Source organism: Melospiza melodia, chromosome 15 (assembly GCF_035770615.1).
Source record: "Melospiza melodia melodia isolate bMelMel2 chromosome 15, bMelMel2.pri, whole genome shotgun sequence".
Taxonomy (NCBI): domain Eukaryota; kingdom Metazoa; phylum Chordata; class Aves; order Passeriformes; family Passerellidae; genus Melospiza; species Melospiza melodia.
In genome coordinates this window covers 2694988-2706557 of record NC_086208.1, presented here as the reverse complement: position 1 = coordinate 2706557, position 11570 = coordinate 2694988, and the positions used below count along the sequence as shown (strand labels likewise).

General features: G+C 56.7%; 1 protein-coding gene across 2 annotated transcripts; it reads left to right on the top strand.

The window, feature by feature from the left end:
* The first annotated feature begins 394 nt into the window (after nt 1-394).
* Nucleotides 395-11235, top strand: GRAMD2A (GRAM domain containing 2A). Of its 2 annotated transcripts, XM_063169354.1 has the most exons (12): nt 1488-1572; nt 2948-3061; nt 3757-3814; nt 5093-5165; nt 5247-5350; nt 5922-6020; nt 6951-7022; nt 7866-7928; nt 9014-9170; nt 9406-9505; nt 9598-9705; nt 10172-11235. In XM_063169354.1, the coding sequence occupies exons 2-12, from the start codon at nt 2958-2960 to the stop codon at nt 10173-10175; spliced, it is 942 nt and encodes a 313-aa protein (XP_063025424.1). In that variant the 5' UTR covers nt 1488-1572; nt 2948-2957; the 3' UTR covers nt 10176-11235. The 2 variants fall into 2 exon arrangements, with proteins under 2 accessions (XP_063025425.1, XP_063025424.1); XM_063169355.1 differs by lacking the exons at nt 1488-1572; nt 10172-11235 and adding an exon at nt 395-606 and having other exon boundaries at nt 9598-9709.
* The last annotated feature ends 335 nt before the right edge of the window (nt 11236-11570 follow it).

Here is an 11570-nt window from a genome sequence, read left to right as displayed (position 1 = left end):
CGGCCCCGGTGCTGGCCGAGACCCACGGTCCCACCGTGCCCCGCTCAGCCCCGCAGGCCAAGGGTCGCCTCCCTCCGTGCTCCGTCCGTGCCGCGGGGCGCTCGGAGCGGCTCCCGGGGAGATGAGACCCTCTGACCTGCGGGCATCCCGGGACCCGGGTCTCGGCTCTGTCCCCGCCGTGACCCCCCGGTTCCCGGGGCGGGGAACACCGGGGACATCGCGGGAGAGACGCGCGGGGCTCCCTCCGGCCTTGACGTCGCGCCTCATTCTCTCCTGCCAGCGCCGCTCGGCTCCGGCCGTTCCTCTCCAGCATCCCGGGGTGGCTCCGCTCCAGCTCCGACACGCGGGACTGAAATGACCTTGGACGCCGGGACCAAGGGCAGCTCGCCGAATCCCGCCCGGGCTCGCTCGGGCCGCGGCCGCCCGCCCGCCGGTGCCTCCCTCCGCCTCTGAGCCTCCTGGGGTTTACGGGAGGCGGGATCGCTGCCCGGCTCGCTCCGGCCTCCGCCGCGCGTCTCTCCGGCAGCGGGGAAGGGATCCAGCGGAAAGCGCTCGCCGACGGAGGGGCTCGCGCCGGACCTTTTCCAGGCTGGATCCCAGCGCCGCGTAAGGGAAGGGAGACGCCGATCCCGTGGGAGGGAGAAGCACCGGGTTTCGCCTGGCAAAACCGGGGGTTCGGGGAGCCGGTGTGGGCAGGGAGGAGGTGTTAGGAATGGGCAAAGGGGCATCAGTTCGCTGGATTGTTTTCAATTTGCTGGGAACTTCTACACCAACCCCCTCTGCCTCCTCTCAGGAGCGCTGAACTCCGACTGGTTTTGTTCCACTTGTATTTTGGGACACTTGGGATGGTGAGTTTACCTCCGGAGCAGTTTGGTGCTGAACAAATTCTTTGAGGAAAGTTACAGTATGAGCTGCTAGAAAGTGTTTTCCTCACTGTGCTGGCACTGGAAGCGCCTCTTGGAAGGGAAACCTCCCTGTGCCTGGAGCCCAGCCTTACCCTGTGCTCCCAAACTCTGGATGCATTATCCCTGATGCATCTAGGAGCAAGATCTGGACAGAGCAGACAAAGCAGCTCCTGCCATGTCCCTGCTGGGGCTGAGGATGCTCCTCACAGCCCCCAGACTCCCCCAGAGCATCCCACTGCCAGCACTGTGTCCAGGAGTTGTCCCTGATGGTGGCCATGAGAGGGAGAGAAAACAAGGATGCGGCACTTCCAAGTGCTTTCCAGCCTGTGTTTTTTTTTAATTTTAGGGGATTTCTGTGTGTTTGGTGACCTCGGAGGGGTTCTGGTGCCTTTGCTGTCCCCGATCCCTGTGTGGTGCCCCTTGGTGTCAGCACTGGCTGGGGATAAATCCGCTCACCCGGATTAAGCAGTGCAGGCGCTCGTGGATTTAAGGGATGACGTGAGGGAAGCCTGAGAGTGCTGAGCTCTGGACAAGGAGGCTCCAGATCGGGTCAGAGCCCCTTTTCAGCATGGGAGAAGGGCACATGAAGGCTATGGTGCCTCCATGATAGGAGTTTCAGCCTCAGGGCAGGTTGGCATCCCCTGGCAGAGGATGCCTGGGGAGTCAGGTAGGGAAAACACCTTTTGGTGCTATGCCAGGGGATGTTATTTTGGTGCTTGTTATTTGGTGCTTCTTGTCAGTAAGGTCTCCTTTTCCTTCCTGACATATCCTTTGATCTGAGCTCCTAAAAACCCACAACCTCAGTGTGTCCATCTCATCCCTGCAGTGCTTGGACTCCTGGGCTGTGCCTGCAGGTCTTTGCCAACAGTGGCTGTGGGAATCCAGGAGCTATTTCCCAGCCTGTTTCCAACCACATGGCACCAGTGACTTCTGTTTGGTTCTGCTGTGCCCCATGGATGTGTTAGCTGTTGTGGGAGCATTCCCTGTGCCTCCAGCTGGGAGTCAGATGGGCTCCACAGCTCTTGGACAGTGTTTTGGTCAGGGCTCTGAGGCTGTGGGGATGTGGGAGCTCATGCAGCTTCAGCTCTCAGCCCATTTGGCTGAGCACCCCTATCCTGACTTTTCCTGAGTTGAGGGGATTGTTTCCATGGGTTTTTCTCAGATGAGCCCCTGAGAGCAGGAGCAGGCTGTGTCTAGGTGGGGAAGGAGCTGCTCTCAGAGCAGAGGGAGTTTGGTTGGCTCCTCGGCCCGGGCTCTGCCGCACTGCCACGGCATCACCCCGCGGGCGCCGGGCTGTGCTCCAGCCCTGCGCCTGTCCCGCCTGCTGCCGCTCATCCTGTCCTGCCGCCGCCCCACCTGCTCTGCCCTCGCCCCCTGCCTGGGGAGCTGAGCGCTTTCCCTGCAGTCATTTCCTCTCCGTGGCTCTGGGGCTGTTTGCTGGCTCTGCCTTGCCACCGCTCCCCTGGGATCGTGCTCTGCTTGGCTGCCAGTGCCGCAGCAATATCCGGCGGTGGTTTGCCGAGGGTGGAAGTGTCACCCTTGTGGCCTGCCAGGTGATAACCTGCCTGTGGCGCTGGGCCCGTGTTTACTTTACCTGCTGTGGCTGATAAGCACCTCTGATAACGTTCCCGATGGTAAATAACTGGCTCTGAGGTGCCTGGTGATGGCTCTGCCCTGGGAAGATGGTGTTTGCTGACCAAGAGGAGCAGACCCTGGCTGAAATCCATCCCCCCTAGGAGTTTTGTAGACCTGCGGTTTCTCCCATCCCAGCCTCCAGCCCTTAAGGAGAAGAGTCTCTGCTTTGGAGGGTGTTATCTCAGGGAGCCACAGCAATTTGGCTGCTCTGTTCTGAGCACTGGGGAGTCCCTGGCAGAAAAATGACGTTTTTTTTTTATCTCCACGTGACTTGAGAAATAGCAGAAATATTCTTGCCGTCCTTGAGCGGCAGATTCTGCCGTCTGCGTGCAGGCTGGGATTGAAGGGAACAGATTTACAGCTCCCTTTTCCCCTTTCCCTGGGGCGCTGACGGTGTCTCCTTGCAGTGCCACGCCCATGCATGAGAAGGCAGCTCCCCTGAAGAGCCCCGAGCCCAGGCACGGTCGTGAGAAGCTGGAGGTGTCCCACAAGCAGAAGAGTTTGGATTCCCTCGACGGCAGGTGAGGAGCAGCATCCCAGGGTCTGTCTGCAGTTGAGTGTTCTCTCTTTTCTGTCCTGCTGTGGCTTTCCTGCCAGCTGGGGCAAGGCACAGGGGGGGGCCAACTTTGTTTTCTCCCTGAAATGTTGTGGGTATAAAAGCAGGGAAGTGGAAGGGGTGTTGGGGCAGGGGGTGGTATTCCTGCTGCTGAGGTTGTTGGTAGGATATTGCTCTCTCCATGGTTTGGAGAGAGCAATCCCCAATCCACGGGATGGACATGGATGGATATCCCTGTGCACAACCAAAGCTGAGTCCACCCTCCTGCTCAGGCACATTCCCAAATTCCTGCCTTTTGCTTTCCCGCAGGAATCCTTGCCCCAGCTGCCAAAGCTGCACATTTCCACTCCCAACCTGTCCTAAGCTGCTGCCAGGTCAGCTCTGGGCTCCTTCCCCCAGAGCTGGGGTGTGTGTGAGGTACCTTGGTCCTGGTGCCTTCACTGGCTCTCATCAGAGATCAGCCCTCAACAGCCAGTACTGACCCTAGCAATGCCCAGTGCCACGATAAATCATGGAGACACCCAAAATGTGGCTTCCTGGGGGTCTCTCTTCAGCCCTGTACATTTTTCTGTGTCTCATATTGCAGCACACGTGTTTTAGGGAGCGAGTGAGAGACCTGTGGCTCTTTGCTTACCTGGTGATGTTTGTTTTTCCTTCCAGCCTCCGCCTGAATGAAGCCCTCAAGGATGAGGACATCAAGAAATGCCACAGGGAAGTGGTAAGCCTTTGGCTGTGGGAATGACCAGGCTGGAGTGTTGTAGCCTGTTGCCCCAGGAGGAGCCTACCTGTGGGGCAGAACATTTAATTTCAGGAGACCTGGTGATGGTTTTTTGTGGCTGTGCTCTGCCTTGCAAACGCTTCCAGGATTTTCCATCCAGAGCAAAGGAAAAAGTGGAAATGTTAACTGAGAGCAGTTAAACTTCTGTCCATTTGAACCTTTTTGCTTGTTCAAATAATGCCCAAACTAGATGGTTTTGGTCCATCTACAGATAAGAGATGCTCTGGAAGAGGAAGGAGTGACAGGAAGTGGCATTTTGTTTTTTTTCCATGAAGAAAATGAAGGAGAAAAACATTTTTTTATTTCCTCAGAGGCATCTGGGGGGGTGACAGGGCCAGCAGTGGATTTGTGCTAGAAGCAGGGGGTAATGCCCTCCGTGTTCTCCTGGAATGCTCCCACTGGCACCCCCACCATCCCAGCATCCCTCTGGGAGGTGTCTGAGCCAACTGCAGGTGCTGCTGCGCCTTGATCCTCTTATGGCCAGCTCATCCTGTGACAAGGTGCTCAGAGCAGAGGTGACCTTGTACCTGTGGGCAGGAGGGCTCTGCCTGCGTGGCTGCCGCCACCCAGCCTTGCTGTGCCAGCCTTCTCTGCACCCTGGCAAAGCAGCTCCTCCCTTGGTGGAGGGAGCTGTGGGACAGCCGTGTCCCACGGGAGCATCCCGAGGGCAGGGGGCACAAAGCTGCCTTACAGGAGCGGTTGAGCAGAGAGCTGAGCACATTTATGGAAGGCACTGAAGCGCTTTGGAGCTTTACCTTGGCCACGGGAGCGTTCCAGGGCCGACCTGCCGAGCCTCCCGCGGCGGCTGCCGGCAGGCTTTGAAGCGGCGCCGGGAATATAAATAGCCGGATGGCGCGGCGCGATGGGCGCAAAGCAAGTGCTGTCACCGTGTCCCGGATAAGGGAGAGGAGGAGGAGGAGGAGAGAAACCGCTGGGCAAAACAAACTGCCTGCAGATGAGCCTGGCAGAGAACAGGCTCCTCAGCAGCCCCCTGTAGCTATTCAGGGAAATGTTAATCCGGGAGGATGGCACAGCCTTCGCCGGGTGCTGGATCATCCAGCCTTCCTCTGATCCGTCGGGGCTCCTGTTCCCAGCCCGGTGGGACCCCCCTGCGCCGGTCCCGGGTGCGGGCACAGGGAGGTTTTCTTGCAGGACGGGGATTTTTGGGTCTCCTTATCGGCAAGGTCACCGGATAACTTTGCTCTGCTTTGCTTTCAGGCTGCTAGCAAGTACAACTCCCAGTACCACAAGCTGTTCAAGGACATCCCGACGGAGGAGAGCGTGCTGAAAGGTGGGTGCCAGGGTGAGGGACGGGCATGGAGGCAGCAGGATCTGGCACAGGGATTGCCACGGTTCTCTCCTTGCCTTGCAGTTTGCTCCTGCGCGCTCCAGAGAGACATCCTCATCCAGGGAAGGCTTTACATCTCCCCCAACTGGCTCTGCTTCTACGCAAACCTTTTTGGGAAGGACATTAAGGTAACGTGGGCACCAGCCCACCCTGGTCCCTCAGGGCTTGTAACCACAGCTCATCCCCTCCTTCACCCAAACACCACCAAAATCCCCAAAAAAACCTCCAATAGGAAGGGGAGCATGGCCGTGCCTCCCACTCTGATGATCTGTGGCATCAGCCTAGGGATACCAAATACTGGTTTGGTTTAAAATTCTCTGATGCAAAACCTCCTTCCAGCCGCAATGGCGCTTCAAGGAAGATCAAAGGTTTTAGGGGGGGTGAGATTTGAATCCCTCTTGGCTTTTCTTCTTGATTTACAATCTGATGTTTCCCCATTAGTCTTGTGGCTGACGGGGATCTTGGGCAGAGACGACTTCCTTTAAAACTGGGCTGAAGGACTGAATTATTTATATGTGATGCTTTAAACAAATACCTGAAGGAAGCTCGAGCTTTCAGCAAAGTTACCCTGCCAAAAATAACATCCTGCCTTGTTCTTCACCCTCCCTGGGCTTGCATGGGGGGCTCTCCTGGTGGGTGTTAGGGAGGCTGGCTGGGTGGTGCTTGTGCTGTGTCCATCCTGGTGTTCCTGCCCTGCAGGTGGTGATCCCAGTGGTGTCTGTGCAGCTGATCAAGAAGCACAAGACGGCTCGGCTGCTGCCCAACGGCCTGGCCATCACCACCACTGCCAGCAGAAAGGTAACACCAACACACAGTAGATGCCCTGCTCCAAACTGGATGTGGTTTGAGAGCAGTGAACGAAGCTATTCCCATCCCTGGTTAGGAAGTGAGAGTTGCTCTCTGTGCTGGTAGGCAGCCAGGGCAAACACCACAGCTTTGCTTTTGTTCCTGAATTTCACTTTGTTCCTGGACGAAGCAAAGCCCAAGTGAAACTCGGTCGAGCCTGACAAATCCCTGCCAGGCTCACGTAAAACCTTTAAACTCCTTAAACACAAGCAGGGAAAGGGTTTGGGCTGGCATTCAGCCAGAGCTGGTGGAAAACTTGGATACAGGGCTGCGTTTCCAGCTTTTAAATCCCGTTGGATGTTGTTGGCTGCAGTGAGCTGATGCAGTGTGTCCAAGTCCTCGCCTGCCCAGGGGCTGCTGCCAGCACTGTGTGTTGCCTGTCCCTGCCAGGGAGGGGGTTGTTCCTGCAGAATGTTGGGAGGCAGTTATTCCTGTGGAATTTGGGAGGTGGGTTTTAGCAGGGAGTGGCACGGGGCAGGATTTGGGCATTCAAAGCCATGTGTGGCTGCACTGCACGTCACCCAGGGGCTCTGTGTCAGGCATGGTGAGTGTGGCCCTGTGTCCCTTCTACCCCTGGGGATGTTTTCTGTAGGTCCTGGCCCCATTTGCTGCTGTGTCCCTCTGGGCTGAGCATGGGAAAGCTGTAGGAACAGCCGCTGAGCAAGACTGGCCCCAAAAAAATCTGGTCCAGGTTTTAGCAGGCTGCAAAAATAAGAGCAGGGAAGCTCCGCAGGGAAATGCCTGTTGGGGAGACAGAGTGGCTCCTGAAAACGGGGAGATTCAAGGGCATGATGTCTCTATGTCTCTGCCTGTCCCTGCCTGGGGAGAATGGACTCAGGATGGGGGGAATCTCTCCCAACAGCTCACCTCTTTCTCTTGCAGTACATCTTTGTATCCCTCATCTCCCGTGACAGTGTCTATGATGTCCTGAGGAGAGTCTGCACCCACCTGCAGGTACCCACCCACCCACTCTGTGTCCATGGCCATGAGCCTCTGCACCTGCCCTTTGGGCTGAGCACAGCTCTTCACCACTGCCTCCAAGGCTTTGGACTGCTCCCAAAGCCCTCTCCAGTTCCCAGCATCCTCACTCCTCAGAAGGGATGGGAAGAGGGGCAGGAGCCATGCCTTGGGCACATCCTGACCCCGTGGGCTTTTCTGGGTCATGGATGAGGCAGAGCTCCGAGTTTCTGCTCTCTCTCAGGGCGTGGGTATGAATTATTTATAATCTGGTGGTAATACTTGTTCTGCCACTCTGCACATTGATGCCTTTTGCCCAGATCTAAAGTTTTAAGGGTAGGAAGAATGGTACAAAGTTATAAAAGAATTTCATGTAAGTGGGGGAAGACATCCATCAGCCCTTGAGCTGGAGAGGATGACTGTGGAGACCTCTTCTCCCTGACTTTGAAGCACATGGGGAGCTGTGCAGGAGCCCTGCCCTGCCCAGGAGGGTGTGTGCCAGCTGTGCCAGGGCGATGATTTGGATGATTCAGCCCTGTTGCCAAACTGGGGGACTTAATCTTTGAAACGTGCTGGGCTCTGCCCAGATGTACCCTTCTTTTATTTACCCCCTGATGCTTTATCCTGTCCAAGGAAGCCCTTGGCTCAACCATGGCCCCACCAGGTTTTTGTGATGGGAAGCACCGATGCAGTGCCCTTTCCTCATGCCCCAGAACAGACTATAAGTTCTAGCAGCTGCTCTTCATAGTCTCAGCAGAAAAGCCCAAATTCCACTTTGTGGCTGAGGCTGAAGCAGGGAGAGCTGGCACTGAAATGCCCCATCCTTTCCTCCCCATCCAGGTTTCCAGTAAGAAGAGCTTGAGCCTGAAGGAGCTGTCGGAGGAGCCGGACTCTGTGTCACTGGTGAGGGTCAGGGCAGCTCTGGGGGAGGAGAGGAGAGACCCCCTGACCTCATGTGGGTAGAGAGGGCCCACCTGGTGCCCTTGGTGGGTTTGACACTGTCTGATGGCTGCTCAGAGAGTCAGGAGAGAGCTGGTTCTGCTGTTGGTGCCATCAAAGGGTGCAGGGATGTGCCTGTTGCTATCACAGCTTGTCCTCTAGGACCCTCATGCCAGACTTGGCAGGAGCAGATGGGTCAAGAGGACTGGCTGAGCACAGCCACTGCCTCTGTTTATAGACAGAAAAACTTCAGAGTGATGTGGAAAACGCCACCACTCTGCTCCCTGATGGCTGATGCTGTTCACAGCTGGGAGTGTTGGATAACAGGCTGGGAATGTGGCTGAGTTACCCAAAAATCTGCAGGATGAGTGGGATGGGAGAGGGAAACACCTGCTGAGCCATGGCATGATCCAGGAGCACGGGGGCCATATCCTGCACCGTTGGGGCAGGGGCTCTTCCATGGCTGCTGGTCCTGAGCCTCAGGCTGGGTGCAGGAGGTGACAGTTGGGGTGCACCAGAGGGTGACAGCTGGGATGTCACCCATGGTCTGGTAACATCCCAGGGGTTAAAGGCTCATTTCAAGGGAGTGAATGGTCTGAATCAGGAGTGACCCAGGCTGATCTGGCAGCATCTCCTGGTGCTTTGGTGGGATGCAGCCCTTTGGCAGCTCCAACCCTGAGAACTCTCCATTGGGGGAGCCCCTCTCTGTGCCAGCTGCCATGCCATTTGATTTGTTGTCTTTTTGGGGCACTTTTTTGTCCTATTTGGGGCATGCTGGGGAATTCCAGGTGACTGCCCTGAGCTTCAAGGGTGGAGGAGGCTGCAGCTGGTATTTGGGGCAGGTGTGGGGTGCATGGGCAGGTCCTTCTTTGGTAGTAGGAACCTGCATTCCCATGGAGCCATCATGGAAGACCAGCTCTCCCTCTGGAGGATGTTTTGGAAGTGCTGGTGCTCCATGGAGACACTGTAAGGTTTGAGTTTGAATCTGGCCCCACCATGTCTGTGGCACTGCTGGTTTCATTCATGGCTCACCAGGACTGTTCCCACAGGAGGTGATCGTCCCCGAGGGCAAGTGGAGGAAGGTGTCACCTACCTCACTGTCCCTGTCACTGCCAGATGCCAACTACCAGTGCATCCACCGGACCTCTGTCAGCAGCCTGAGCACCAAGGAGAGCTCCTTCACCTCTGAGGAGCCACTGGTTTCAGGTGAGGGGTGATAACCTCCATAAAAGTGTGTTCATCCATCAGCTGCTCTCCTGCAGGGGAATTCTGCCTTACAGACTAGGCTGGGAGTCACCAACGGAGTCCTGGGGATGGGCTGGGGTCTCCTGGTGCAGGGTCTGAGCCCATGAGGGAGGAATATTTGATATTTCCTGGTTGCTGGAGGAGCAGGAGCATCAGCCAAGTGTGTCTGTGTCACTGACTCTGGGTTTGCTTTCAGAAAGTGCAATAAACACCGAGGAGGAGCTGGAGGTGGAGCAGAGCTGCGTGGCAGAGCTCAGACCCTCTGACTACCAGCTCCTGAAGATCTTCATCGTGCTGTAAGTGTGCTGAGGGCACAGGGAAGCTGGGGGGACTCTGGGAATGTCAGTCTCAGTCTCAACTGGGTGTTTGGTTGTTCCTCTGCTCCCAGCATCTGTCTCCTGGTGGTGTCCTCCTCGTACCTGGCATTCCGCATCTTCCGTCTGGAGCAGCAGCTCTGCTCCCTGAACCGGGATTACCTCTCCCGCGGGCACAGGAGGTGAGGCACCCTCAGGGACATGTTGGGACACACAGTGGAGGGACATGAGTGGAGGACTTGAGGGAATGTGGGTGCAAAGAGGAATGGCTCCACTCTGATGTGTCTGAGGAATGCTTTGTCCCTTATCCTGGGCCTGCTGTTGGGCTGGCCAGTGACAGAACCCACAGGGCCATCTCCAGACCAGAGGTGATCCCATCAACCATCAATTTGAGTGATTGAGAAACTCTGCTGTCCCAGACTCTCTGGAGCTTGGGAAGAGGTTTCCTCATATAGGTTTGGGACTGGTTCTCCAGTTGTAGGAACATTTCTTTGGATCTGGGCTGTTCCTGGGGACTAAGGCCATGGGCATCAACATGGGATGGACAGGAGGGGAATCTCCTTGGGCTGAGGACATCAGAAGGCACTGGGGTGGGATACAGAGCCTCTGCAGCTGCTCATCCCATCTTCCCCCACTCCCTGCTTGCAGGTGACCGTTCCCAGGTGCTGGCTGAGGATGGACACTGAGCTGGTGGCACCCTGCCCACGGATCCCAGTGCTGTGTCCTCCCAACCCTGGCTGTTACATTTGGTCCGGCTTTCCCTCGGCTGGTAAAATGGGACCAAGTATTTTCTCTCTTCCTTCGGGCACTTGCTCCTGGTGGGACTTTCCAGCCAGGTTCTGGCCACCAGTGCCAACTCCCCATCCCACTGGAAACCTGTTTTTTCCCTGGGACACTGCTGTGCTGTAGCACTGGACAATGGCTCGGGGCTGCCGAGCACTTGGACCTTCCCTTAGGACTTGCTGCTAAGATGGATGCTGGTTTTTATTTCAGGCTTGGATTTTTCTTTTGTTAAAAGATGACCTTGGGCTCACCAGGACCCCCCAGAAATGTGGATGAGTTGCCACTGCTGCTCTGGGAGAACCCACCTGTTTGTCCCTGTCTCAGTATCCCTGGGAATGTTCCTGGAGGAATGGCCCTGAACACAGGGATCTGTGGGGATGGGGAGAAAGGTCCCACCAGCCCTGTGGGGTGTCATTTACCCCATATACAAGGATGGGGTTCAAGCCAAGGCTGCCCAGCCCTTCTCTCTTGGAGCACTGGGCTCAGAGAGGGGTGTGTGTGTGTGTGTGTGTGCATCCCTTGCAAAGCACTTTAAGGTCCCCCAGACCCGGTGTCCTCGCTGGGGTTCACACCTGGCCCAGATTAACTTTGTTACTCCTGCTCACTCCATGGGGACCCTGGAGAGGAGCCCATGGCTGGCACTGGGGACTGTCCCGGAGTGCAGCGTCTGTGCCCTGGCTCTGTTAACCTTGTCACCACATGGAGCTGAGTGCTGCAGGATCTGTCTCACAGGATTTGTCCCTCAGCCCCCCTGGGAGCACCCTGGGGTGGCAGGTGGTACCGGTGTGATTCCTTTCTTTCCTGTTTTTTTTTGGAACTACAAGTGCTGACGGGGCCAAATCCCAGCGCCCTGGGGAAGAGCTCACTGCTCACTCCAGGCTTGGAACGGCTTTTAAATGGAATTACAATAAACCCAGGATTTTCTAGCACATCACTCTCTCTTACCAGCGTCCTCCACAGCGGTGCTAGGATGTGAGTGACATGGGCACAGCCCATCCTCTCATGGGGACAAGGGGACAGGGATGCTCCGGACGGAGGGGCCGTGGCGGTTCCTGCACTAGATGGCAGCAGAGACCGCGGCATGTGACGCGCTGGTGGCAGGGCACCCTGGGGACAGCGCTGCCGGGGAGGGAGCTGAGTTACAGCCCCGCCCAGCTGGGGTGGGCAGGGTGAGCCTTCCTCTTCCTCCTCCTCCTCACTGCACATCCACAACCCAATTCCACTCCTTTCCCAGGACTGGACCATGCAGCAAAATGCATGAAAA

Coding starts and splice junctions, on each gene's coding strand:
- GRAMD2A (XM_063169354.1), top strand. CDS start 2,958: ATGCATGAGAAGGCAGCTCCCCTGAAGAGCCCCGAGCCCAGGCACGGT. Junction 3,815..5,092: donor AGAAATGCCACAGGGAAGTG/GTAAGCCTTTGG, acceptor CTTTGCTTTCAG/GCTGCTAGCAAGTACAACTC. Junction 9,171..9,405: donor TGAGGAGCCACTGGTTTCAG/GTGAGGGGTGAT, acceptor GTTTGCTTTCAG/AAAGTGCAATAAACACCGAG.